Consider the following 13,503-nt stretch of genomic DNA (forward strand, 5'->3'; position numbering starts at 1 on the left):
TATTGACTGAAATGTTTTCTTCTTTACAAAGCTGATTTTTTCAGTGTCATATGAGATCAAAAAAGATAATTGGTTTTAAAATGTGTTTTGTCTGTTAGCCTGATGATTTTAGCCAGCAAAAATTTATTGCATTTGCTTGCTATTCTAACATCTCAAAGGAAAGTACAAAGTATTTAACATTTATTTAGAATAGCTATTGCTCAGTTATGGAGAGGAAATTTTTAGTCATACACATATTTAATTGATTTGTCCTTTGAACTAGACCAGAAGAAACAATTTGAGTAACTTCTTTATTATTGTAAGTGTTGACAAATTCACAGCAATGAATGAGGTATTTTTTACTTATAAATAAATACATTTATTTATGTAAAATAAATGTTCATTTATTTCCTCGCAGTAATTTTGAAATAGTAATTTTAATTGCAATGCAAATTTAAAACTTTCCAGAACTTTGTTGGGTGTGTTTTTCTGCTGCTGCCATTATCATGAATTTGCAGGTATTAAAAATGAATCTGCTTCCTGGTGGTTGCATACTTTATTAAGAAACTTTTACCTACTAACATATATTATGACTTTTCAAAATAGATTGAATTTTTACAGGTACATAGGCACAAATGCCAGTGTGCTTTTAACCTTTTATGTAACATGGGTCATATAATTTCATCCAGTGGGTAACTTTTTCACTGCTTATAAGGTCTATTTACAAGTGATAGAAAAATCTTTGCAAATCCTTCACTTTCTTTATTTCACTAATTGAAAAATACACACCAGATATATAAAATGGAACACCGCTGACTCACTTTCAGATGTAATTTCTTGTTGTGCTAAGACAAGCACAGATTTGCCACAACTTCCTCTTGTACCATTAATTATAGTAATGGTACACTATAGTTATAATTTAGTTTATAAATTTATAAGGCCTTCTTTCTTTTTTTTTTCATGAAATGTAAATGAATGTCATATATACTCTTATAGTAAAAGCATATCTTTTAGAGTACTGATGTTGCAATTTTCTCCCCACTATCACATATTTTCTACACGTAAAAACTACTGCATTATCAAGTAAATTTTCAATTTTCTCCCCACTGACTATCACATATTTTCTACACGTAAAAACTACTGCATTATCAAGTAAATTTTTTTTTAAATTCCAATTGACCTCCCATGCTCTCTATACTGCTATTGCTTTGTGCCAGATATCCTGCCTAGGATTCTTCTTGGCACTTTTCACTGATCTCTAATTCATGTGAACCTAATGGCTGCTAGAATTCCTGCTTTACAGAATAAAGTCCTGTCTCTGCCAGTGACCTGCTCCCTTTGTAACTCAGTAATGAACCAGCCTTTGTGTCTGCAGTCTTCAATAGCCGTCATTGCGCGCTTGATTCCAGATTGTGATAACAATGCTGCGACAAGGATCAATTCCCACAAGATTACATAAGAAACACTCAATAATTTAGGGTGTTTCAAGTTTGTTTGTGTTTTAACATCTGCCTGTTGATGAGGTTTGAGTTAATATACTCCAAGTATCATATTGCTCTTATATAGTGATGCTGGCATGATTTTGGTTGAAATAATTAGCTCAAGAAATGGTAAACAGCACAAATGTAAATAGCAGTGCTGCCAATGAGCACTGATTTTAATCTGGTAAAACTCGCAAAAGAAGACTCCTGAGATTTAAGAGAAAAGGTGCCTTCTGTAATCAAGGATACCCTTTCTCTTAAGAGTTAACTTTTGGTTAGTGGTCTTTTATAAGTATCCATCCTCTTTGCAGGTGTCTAAATAATGCAATATAAAGAAAAAGGACTTTAAATTGGTGTTACAAGTTGCTCACTTGTAGCTGCCTTTTTTACTTCAGTTATTGTTTAGTAAAAGTTTTGGTAATTGCAGTTACTCTTTTCAGCAATGAAGAATGATACTCAGAAGAAGTGGTACAGATTGGAGGAGCTGTACTTGGAACAGTAAAAAGAACCCATACCATTTTTGGTGCAGAAACACATGTACTAGCTTTATTTGCTAGTTTTGTCTTTTTTATGCTTAAAAAATTCATTTCTGTTGAACAGAAAACATATTATTGAATATTCATTTTTGTAGCAATGCAAAAGAACAATATAAAATACTAAAGCTCCTAAAAATATACCCACATCATCAGCTTTTCTCTCCTTTTTTGAGTCTGCAAAATCTTGCTAAAATGAAAAAAGAAAAGGCAATTCTAGCATTTAAGCTGTTCATATGGTTTTCCTATGATTTTTTTTTTTCACTTTGAGAATTCCCTACAATCGTCTATAGTAGACTTCCAGCTGGGGAGCCTTAATCATTTTTCTCTGTAGTTTGCCTTAATACTCACTTTTCATTTAAATATCCCAGTCTTTCTTTTATTTTTAATTTTGTTTCTAAAATTCAGAGCAATATCTTTTTCTTCCTATATTTTGCAGTCATTTAGATCTTTGCATCTGTAAGTATACCCTGCATTTCTACTGGTGGCTGAGTCTCTAGAAGAAGAAAAATATATTGATGGTAAAAATAATAAAGTATGAACTGTGATTCATAAATTCATCTACTTTAACTAAGGACAGAACTATGTGCACCTTTTTGTCTTGAGTTCTTTGTAATGCATTTTACATGTAGCTAGCTGAAAGATTATTCCTTGGTTTCTCAGCAATTCAGTGCTCTATTCTGGACAGGGACAGGAGTTCTCAGGACTTCAACCTGTCTCAGAAATCCACCTACATGTAGTGTTTGTGAAGAAACCTGTCTGGTTTCCAAGTTCTGAACCCATAGCAGCCCCAAGCACCAACTGAACATGTCCACTGGAGAGATAGCCAGGTCTTTTTAAGGAAGGGGGGAAAAGTTTCAAAAATAGTAAGTATGCTGGTTTTTTATCTTTTATAATTATAGCTTTGGATACATCAATCCTTTTGATACTATTGCTTTGTTTTATTTTAAAACTATCTACATTGAAACTTCAGAATATCTTTCTCATTTAAAAAGTCTACTTTTTGAATATTCTGCATTTAAAAAACAAACCAAACAAAAAAACCTACAGAAAACAACTTTTCAAATTCAGTAAAAAGGATTTATTATTATTTGATTCTCCTAAATTGACTCCTACCAGAACTCTGAAACATTTCTTCTCTTTAGACTTTATATGTAAGTATCTAAATATTTTTGTTCTTGTATATCTTCTACTTCCAACTTGAGAGAGTTTTAACTATGGAATTCAATTTCCATGTTTATAAAGGTATGTGCATGGTACTTAGGGCTTTTTTTAATGCTAATTTCATACCAGCCTGTACATGTTATCATACTGGTTCTTTTGCCCTGTTCTTCTGAAATAAATGCTTGTTTCCTTTCTCGTGTAGCTTTTATGTACTTTTCTGTATCTGCTTACATCAAAGCTCAGAAAAGCTCACAGTTGTCAAGTTTAATTTTTCCAAGGAATGTGTGAAAGTTATGAAAGGTGCATGATGTTCTCAAATTTAGTAGTTTTTGTTAGTTTGCATTTGAAAAGTGAAATTACCTTTTTTATTGTACTTCCTTTAAAAAGTTGGTTTGAAATAGGAACAGATTTAGAAGGAATTAGAAGGAATACTCATAATAAATTTTTAAACAATTTTACTTAGTTCAAAGTATAGTATTCCCACATTGTATTTTATTGATATATACTGCTTTCTCAAGTGGATAGTGCATAATTTCTCTCCCTTTTCTCTTGGATGCCCAAGCATGGATTTTCAATGGCCAAATTTAAAATTAATATATAGTAAAAATATTAGAATTAAAAGAATAAATTTAGACCTTCACTTTCTTTTTGTTTATTTATTAAAATTCTTTTGCTTTGTTTTGCTTTTCTAAATACTGATAGTAATAAATTTTAAATTCTTTTTAAAATATGCTATTCCATGTTGAAATTATGAAGGAAAAATTTACATGTAGATTAATATTATTAAAAATAAAATAGCTTGAAATTTAAATTTTGTTGTAATTTCTAGTAATACCTTGTAGGTGAAATACAGTATAACTCACAGGAATAATTCAAGTAAATATTTATTGTTCAAATCTGACAAGAAAAAGAGGAAGCTGAAAAAAATTATTTTTTAGAAAAAGTGTGTTTTTATTCAAGCATTAGCTGTACATTTTTAAAACTAAAACCAATCTGTAAAGTTACAATAATAATTACTTTTCAAAGATTTATCTTCTATTTGCAGATATGGTTTTTAATTTACCTGTGATTCCACTGTTCCTTGTAGCCATAGCTTTATATGCATTATATGCATAAACTTAGCATTTTAGGTAAGTTTACTTTTCAGTAAATTTTCTCAGAAAAATTATTTGTTGCATTTACAAGTTTATCTGCAGTCTCACTTATCTGGCTTGGGATGGGGCTCTTCACTAAAGATATTTTAGTTTTATGAGATATTAAATGATAACTTTGATCTTAAAATTTTGTAACAAGCTAACCTTTTGTTAATTTAGTGTAGCAATATTTCCTGGAAATGTTGTGTCTTCCTGAGGATTCATTCTGGAATCTACAGTCAGTGTTTAATCAGTGACTTTTTGTTACCAAGCTACTCATGTCATTCCAAGCAATAATAAAAGCACTTACGGAGGGTGTTTCCCTGATTTCCTGGGGAGATGTGTCCAGTTGAAAGACTTAATTTCAGCTGAAGATGTTTAGAAGATTTCAAGTACTGGTTTTGTGATGTGGTCTAGTAATTTTTAAGGGTCATGTTTTCAGGAACTGAAGGAACAAAAATAAATTGTGAATAATGCTAAACTGAGTATAAACCAATATACTGCCAATCTATATATTACTCAGTTTAAAAACTCCACCTCCCTAATCAATGATAATTGTCCTAGTAAACAATTTTGGTGGAAGTGATAATCAACCAAGAAACTATGGTGATTGTACATTTAATGAATAGAGACTTTCCTGAGAGTTTGTTTAGCAACTAGTTTTATGTTAGCCCATTATACAAGTTTAAAGCTTGAGCAAATGAAGCATGTAAAACCCTTTGCATGCACTTGTTCAGAATACCTGAATGCCATGTTCAGTATTTAGAATGTGTATTACTTGAGGAAGAAGCAAAGTAGAGAAGACATTGGGATTAATAAGAGTTATTACAGATGAAGCTGCCAACACCAACCCTGCTCAAGTTAAGTCAAAAATCACTTTACCTAGCAAGTGAAAGGTCTGAAGAGAAAAAAACCCAAATGTTTTGTATAGTAGAAGACTATAAGAAAAAGTAGCAGTAAGAAATTACTTAATGTAGGATTGGCAACGCATTAAGAGAGTATTAATAACTTATTGATCAGTCTTCTCAGCAAAAGTTGAGAATCGTTAAACTACTACTGTAGGCCTTATCCAAGTTGGCCAGAATAAAGAATATGAATGATATGGAGTTGGAGCTAAGAATTCCAGAAAGGGTTGCAGGATTTTTTTATTTTTCTTTAACAAAATATAAAAACGCTTCAGCAGAACAGATAAAATGTCTGATGATGTCTATAATGATCTGATAGAAAAATGTGTAGGAATGTATCAATGAGCTGAATTGCTCAATGAAGAAAATTCTGCTGTACTCATTAAGTAAAGGAGAATTAAAAGCATAAATTGACAAATATATGTCCTCCCTGATATTGCACATATATAAATTCTGTCCCAGATAACTCAGGATTGCTTGGAATGGAAGACAGAGACAAAAATGTTGTCAAGAATCTTGCCAGGATTCCAGAGACTGGGGGATGTGTAAGACTGTAAATATCAGCTCTGAGAGCAAATGTCTCAGATCTGTGCGTATGAGCATTCCAAGCTACACTGGAATTCCTTCATGCCTACAGAACAGGCTGTGACACTGTGTAAGCACTGCTCAGCAGTAATGAAAATATTCCTGTGTTATAACCCTGATATGAGCACAAATCCAAACCATACTAGTTAACATGAAGAAAATTGCTTCTCCCCCAGGAAAAAAAAAACACATTATGTTTTGTCATAACACAGCTTCTGCTTGGCCAATGGTGTGATTTCTTTAAGAAATTGTAATTTCACCTGAAAAAATTGTTTTTCTTACAGTTGTTATCTTTGAGATATTTAATATCAATTTCCCAAGTTTATTAACAACTATTTTCATACATAGTTTTTGCCCTGACACCATCTCTGTTTCTCAAGATATATTCGGTGATCCTTGTAATTTAAATTGTTTTCAGCTTTCACGTTTTCTGCTAGGTCTTTGTTCTTGTCAGTACTACATCTTGAAGAGCTCTTCTGAAGTTGTTTGTTTACCTGTTGTTTGAGAAATTTCTGTCAAAACATCCTAGTAGTTTGGCTGGACAATATATTTCATGTTTGTTCCTTGCTAATCATATAAAGATCTGTAATGTACTTTCTGAAAATATGGCTGTAACCTTACTTATTTCAATAGGAGTATATAACTATTGAAGCTCTTTTAAGAACAAGATTCTTCCCTGAATTCTCCTTTTTATTTGTTTGGGTAAAATCTTATGTAGTAAAGTTCCAGTTATATGTGGATATAACATTTAAACCATGGGAAAACTCAAGGTAGAAGATTACATTCGGAGTGCTGACTTACTAGAGCAATCAGGTGCCTGTGGAATGAGATGCCTTTAACCCCACTGAGGGCTGATGTGGGGATTTAGGAGTGTAAGAATTTTGTTAAGTTGCCCTGAAGAGTTCATCAGAATATTCACTGAGTCTTGTGTTTGGTGCAATGATTGAATATACTATTATTTGTCTTACCTTACTTGGTTCTTTTTCCTTTTAATTATAAAAAAAAATGAGTCTCTCCCAAAAGTGAGTGAAAACCAAGTTGCATGTTTAACCTAACAAATACAGCTTGAATATTGGTTCCATATTGCCGTGGAAAACTACTAATTGTCTTTTGTATTTTTCCCTTTAATTTTCTATTTGAAAAAGGCCACCCTATGCTGAGAAACAGATGTTAAAATACTGTTTTGCAAACTGTAAATTTTCTTCCTATAATTATTATTTTTCTGCCAATTGTTTTTATTTATTTGCTGTCTGTCTGCACACCACAGTGCAAAAAGTATTACATTGTAATTTGATTTAAACATTAGAAGATAAATGCTTAAAGAAATTTAATTCAGTTTTCATGGAATGTCTATCATAGAACTTACTTTTGGAGTAAAGGTTCTCAGGTTTTGCTGCAGTCTTGTAAATGGCAGCCTATAACTTGAGGCAATAAAGTAGGTGCTTTCACTGACTTTTTCCTTGCCATGTGAGTTTTTTATGCTTTGCCTAAGAAAGCATCGAGAAAACAGTTTAAATACTTGTATAAATAAAAGTGTAAAATCTAATACCTAAAATATTTAATGTTTTTTTTTAGTTTTAATGAAAGCTTTTGCACATTGTTTCTGCATTTTAAAAGGCTTACGTTGTCCATCCAATCAATACATTTTATGTTACTGTATAATGCAAATAGTTAAGGAGCACATTTAAATTTAGTGTGTACATACATTCCTTGAAGACATGTCTACAGTGTTGAGAGTGTAATTTTTTTTCCAAAAAAAGAAAGACAAAGTGAATCTTTGAAAATATATGAAGACTTCAGACACACACAGCCAAAGCTAAAAAGATTCTGATTTTCATATTATTTCGTTGTTCAGGGAGTGATGTCATGAGTGTATGCATATGTAAGCATATGAGTGTCAATTTCTTAAGGCTAAAATGAGAAGAAAGGTGTGGGGGAACTCATTATCCATTCTGTCTTGATTCTTACAGGAGGAGCCGTATGTTATGTTCAAGAAGTCTGACAAACCCTTGTATGGAAATGATCGTTTTGAAGGTTATTGCATTGACCTTCTCAGGGAGCTGTCTACTATCCTTGGATTTTCCTATGAGATTAGGCTGGTGGAAGATGGAAAATATGGAGCCCAAGAAGATGCCAGCGGACAGTGGAATGGAATGGTTCGTGAATTAATTGATCATGTAAGTCAACTTTTACAAGCTTTTAAATATGTATGTAGTTTTCAAACCTTTCTATAAAAATTGTAAAACTTTTATGATAATTCCATTTGAATACTACTGTTTTTGAAAGGCAGGTGTTTTAAGAATTGATGCAAGTAGATTGGTATCCATTATTTCTTTAGTGTAGAATTTGTAAAATAAAGCATCTCTGTTTTGCCCATTGGCAGTGTTTGTTTTGGTTTAGCTTTTCTGTAGAATGTGTCTAAGTCAAGATATGAAATAAAGAGTACTCAGAATTTATTTATGAGAGCATATGTAAGAGGTTTTATAACAAAATTTTGTTTTATAACATTGATATTCATCTTTCTACAAGTCAGGTCTCCTTTTCTAATGGTGGATCTGAGATTTTGTCTAATAGAAATTTCTCTGCATGTAGTGTAAACACACACATTTGATATTCATCTTTCTTGAAATTTTAACAATAAAGTACAGGAAGAAAGAAAAAATGTCAACATATACTGATAAAACAAAGCAATGTCACACCAGATAACATTACAATTCGCTGTAATTGATTAAGGAAGCTATTACTTCAGATTCTTCAACACGTGCTTTTTCAGTTGGTCATGCCAGTTGAATTCAGTCTCTTATAAAAATTTCATAAATTTAAAAATTATGTCATTGTTCCTTTCTGCACTTATTTAGGTGAATTGTTTGACAGCATTTTCTCTATAGACACGAGGTCAAAGATTGAGATGAAACATGTTCTGCACATCACTGTCATTTCAAATAAATAGAAGACTAGTTAATTCAAGTGGAATCTCTTAATGATGGCAAAAACCAACATGAATCACTTGAAAAAAATATTTACTTATCTTGTTTCAATTTGCTTTAAGATTTCAGCAGATGGGCTGAAACATGTGCTAATCAAATTATTCGTATTTACTAGGAAGGTTGTGCTTCATGCTTTTCTAGTAAGTGATAATCTGGTATTGGTGTTGCAACAGATGTTGAGTATGCCTGGCTTCACACATTTAAGAAGAATGTGTGGGAGTATTATAGTTATGTTATCTTTAAATGTGTGTATTTATAATACCTAGTACACACACACATAGAAAGCAAGCTTATTTAGCTGGACTCTTTGTTCGTCTTGATAAATGTGCATTTTTACACACGAATAAGTGCATAGGCCTGTTAAACTATTAGATTTGATGCTTGTTAGGTAACATTCTCATCTGGAACTAATTTTCCAAGATTGAGGTAGATATTGTGGAAATATTTATTCAGAAGCAAATATAAATCACAGTTTTATACACCTTTTATTATTCAGCCTTAAAGCATTCTTATGAAAACTCTAGTATGACCTCCTAAGCTTTACACTAAGATAATCTTGAAATAAAATCCATTTGAACAAGTTGCAGAAGTGTCAGAAACAGTAGCTCTCCCCATCTTTCCTCTTCATAACACAGAATGAAATATGTTGTCTTTTTCCCATAAATAATATACAACTAAATGCAGATTAAAATTTATTTTCATTTATTTCTTTTTGTTCTATTCAAATTATTTTACTTAGGAGTCAGAAAAGTTTAGAGACTTTTTTCTCTGTTAGTACACATGGAAAATGTAGTCCAGCTACCTAATCTGGACCATAATTTTCACTAGTCTCTCTCAATTTAAAAATTTTTGCTTTAAATTTTTCTCTGGTTTTTATAAATTCTTACTTTATAATCTATTTGAATACATGCAATCTATTTGAATATATGCAATTTATTTATATACCTGTGCCCTTTATTTACATGCATGTTATTAGTAAAATTAGGTGCATTTTACTATCAAGCAACACTTCAGACCTCAAAAATGAGGTGAAAGAATTTAGTGAAGAATCCAGACAGACTCCAGTTACCACACTGGGTGTTTCCATATGTTTCATACTTCACATGCTCCATTAGTTTCCAAGCCCTTCTTTTCCCTAAGAGAATATTTTTAAGTTCTCGTAAAGGTTTTATTTCCTGTAAAGTAATTTAATAAACTCAATTTATTTATTTTGAAAGGTTAAATGATTCTGTATTTTTCAGCTAGAGTTTCTAGTTAAAATAGACTACAGAGTAAAGATGGCTCTTAAAGTTGCCATAGCACTTAAATCTATTGAAAAATGCTTTTAGAATTTTTTTTTCTGTTTGTTTTTTTTTAATCTGTCAGTTAAGTTCAGAGAGAAAGGTCACTGTGCCGTAGTATATATGTTTGCAAGGGTAACATGTAAAATGCATAATCCACAAATAAATGAAATGTATAATTTTGGTATATTATATGTGTAGAAAGGAAAATGCACCATTTATATAAAAGATTAAAAGTACCAAATAAATCTAAGATTTAAATAAACTGTTGAAACCAGTACTTAGTCACTTTGCATATTAAGTTGTTTGTCCCGGGCCAGTTCTCATAAGCCCTAGAAAAACACTTAATACACCCAAGGATAGCTCAGCTACAGCTTTGGGGGCATAAAATAAGCAGGATGGCTTCTGCTGTGGTGTTAGAAACAAAAAAGGTTTAATAAAGGCAAAATAACAAATAGAAAAACTTGAGCTAGGTACAGAGGTCTGTCCCTGGTAGAAACACTTCACACAAAAGCCCCTCTTCTCTTTTGTTCTGTTCTTTTCTACTTGATTGATCAGGCGGGACTTTTTGGCTTCTATCCAATTAGATGTTCTCTGGTGTTTGGTGAAGTCCTTGAGGCCCTATAAGGTGGCTTTCCACCTAACAGTTGAGAGAAGCTTCTGGGCTTCTTTCCTTTTTTGGGGGACAAAGATTAGTTTTGCCACTCTGTCATTAGGGGGCGCATTCCTACATTTGCATTATTGCTGGGGCTCAAAAATCTAAATAAAAGAAATATAATGCTATCTGAGTTGAACTCAGCATATCATGCCAGTCTCAGGATTTATATTTCATAGTATGAACAAAGACTGAAGTGTTTACATCAGGCTCTGTTTGTTTTCAATCTCCTTTCCCATAGTTTGCTTGTGTTTCTTCTTTCCTTGACTGTTTTACTTAGAGGTCACACCTGCATTCTTATATCAGTCTCCAAACAATAGTTTGTTTTTGAATTTGTGGTAAATGCTGTCAGTGAAAATTATATAGTGATTCCTTCCCTTTGAAAACTGACAATGAATTCTTGATGGGAAAAACACACTGGTCTCTAGAGTTGCAAATGTAAGACAAATATTTGCTAGGACAGCAAATACAGATGACACTTCTCTAGGAATAAATTTTGAATTTAATTTCTCCACTTAAACTCTCTGATTTCTTTGCCACATTTTTTCATTGAGTATTTTACCCTCTTCTCAAGTTAGTTCAACATATGAGTGTTACATAATTAAGGGAGGAGGCGTTAAGTTCCAGGTATCTCCATTCTTTATGGATGAATTTTTCATAAAAAAAGTATTTCTTGCTGCCTTTGGTCCAAAAAGTTTATGAAAGGACAGATTTATTGAATAGGTTTTGAACTGAAGCATAAATTCTGGAGAATTTCAGGGTGTTCTTGAGTGCTAAAAGTTGTCATGTCACTATGTTATATTGCATGCGACATATAGTTTAAGCATGTGAGATATATTTCAATGTAGCTAGCACAGACAGATAGAATGAAAAGATGTCATTTTATTTTTAGAAAATTAGACATCCTACTTTACAGATCCAAAAGTACTCAAAAAAATTCTTAACACTGGGTTTCAAAGTAGGAAAAAATTACTATTTTGTACTTTGACAGAGCTATAAATGAAAATTCCACGGGGAAATAATTTATTATGCTATGTATATGATTAAAAATAACAATTTTTGAGGGCTTCTTTGAATGAGTCTTCTACAGAACAAAGCTTATGCATTACAAATACACTTCAATGCTTACAGATCTTTTATGATTCATAAATAATTAGAGAAAAGGTCCAATTTTTAGATCAAGATCTTTGATCATATGTGAGGATTAAATAGGAATTTTCTTTGTCTCTATGAATAGGATTTTCAGATTGGAGGAATTTTACACAGTTGAACATTTAGAAAGAACTTTTGAGTTTGAGTTAACATTAGACATGACATTTTTTACTTCACTATATTTTGAATTTTTCATAATCAATATCAATTTTTCAAAATAAATACACATCAAATTCTTACATTTGTAAAAATAATAGTAGTAGTTTTTAATCTTTTAATAACAGCATAGATGTTTATATAATTGGTTTAAATATTTTTAGTGATTTTTCCTCCAATAACCTGTTGGTTTCTTTCTCTTATTTTAAATTAAGGTCCTTATGATTTTGAACACCTATAGCCAAACCCTTTGTATTATTGTGTAGAAATGAAAAAAACCATTGTAATAACTGATTGTGTTAATGTTTGGTTCCTTCCTTTTTGAGCCAGTGAAATTTTAATTTCTTCCACCTTTAATTTTTCGCTTCCTTCTGTTACAAATGTCATTTCATCATATTGTTTGGACTCTACCTCTTTCCTTCATACTTATAGGAAACCCTACCATATAGAGACTCCTAAGGAAAGGCTACGGAACATCACTTCCCTCTTTCTTGTAATTTCCATGCAAAAGGCCTGACAGTTGAGATTTTCAATACAACAGAGGATAATTTAGCTGTGGTTTTTTTATTAGTGAAAATCTCAGAAGACTTGATAGTAATAGGCAATTAGAGAATCTTTAGAGGAGGGAGGGAGATGTTTCTCTTTTCATCGTTATTAAATTGGCTCAAAAGTAACATCAGTTTACTATCAGTGCTCTTTAAAGCACCATGTCAGCTTCATGGCTTCCTGGTTTTATTTCTGGAACTAGAATCTGCAACTGCATCTCAGGTGTCATATGATGAAAATTTCACTCATGCTAAAGGTTTTTGATATATAACAACATTTATCTCTGATGCTTTGATGGGTAATAGACCATAAATAACATAATGTATTGGCAAGTCTGCAGCTCAACTATTGATGCTTGAACCAGCAACTCGGGTGAATATACATAGATGGTAAGCTGAATGACTACTGATTTCCACTAACCCTATTTCAGTGTTGTTTTTCTAGTATCTTGACATTTTATTTTATTTTTACTTCTCCTCCTAAAAAAAATAAGACACAATTCACTTTTTCCTGTTCTCTCTGTAAAACAAAATAAAATAACGTATAACAAAATAAATGCTGCTGTTTTGCTTCAGTTTTATTTTCCTTATTTGTTTTTATTTTCAGCTTTTTTATGTTTTGCTTATAATTTATCTCTTTTCCCATTTTTATGTTTAGCTATTTAAAAGCCATCTCTTACGAGTGGATTTTTATCCTTGGTATTTATTTATTTACCTTGCAGGTTAAGCATTATTATTCTATGCTGAAGCTTTCTTCTCTGAATTTCCAGTAATCATTATTAGTTGCATTTATTAAGCTATGTTGGAAGTCCAGCACAACTGTCTCTTTAAATAAATAATTAATTTGCATTATTCAATATTCAAAAATATATTCCAACTTCTTCCAGTTATTCTGTATTATGTTATATCACCCATGACTATTTAACTGTTAAGTGCCTGGAACATACC

General features: G+C 31.7%; 1 protein-coding gene across 1 annotated transcript in view; it reads left to right on the top strand.

The window, feature by feature from the left end:
- GRIK2 (glutamate ionotropic receptor kainate type subunit 2) overlaps nt 1-13,503 on the top strand; it is a 345,339-nt gene that overhangs the window by 192,674 nt on the left and 139,162 nt on the right. The window contains exon 10 of the mRNA XM_041478054.1: nt 7,751-7,957. Within this exon, the coding sequence (XP_041333988.1) occupies nt 7,751-7,957 (207 nt within the window). The remainder of the gene's footprint in view (nt 1-7,750; nt 7,958-13,503) is intronic.

This window comes from Pyrgilauda ruficollis, unplaced genomic scaffold (genome assembly GCF_017590135.1).
Source record: "Pyrgilauda ruficollis isolate IOZ18807 unplaced genomic scaffold, ASM1759013v1 scaffold43, whole genome shotgun sequence".
In the NCBI taxonomy this organism is placed as follows: Eukaryota; Metazoa; Chordata; class Aves; order Passeriformes; family Passeridae; genus Pyrgilauda; species Pyrgilauda ruficollis.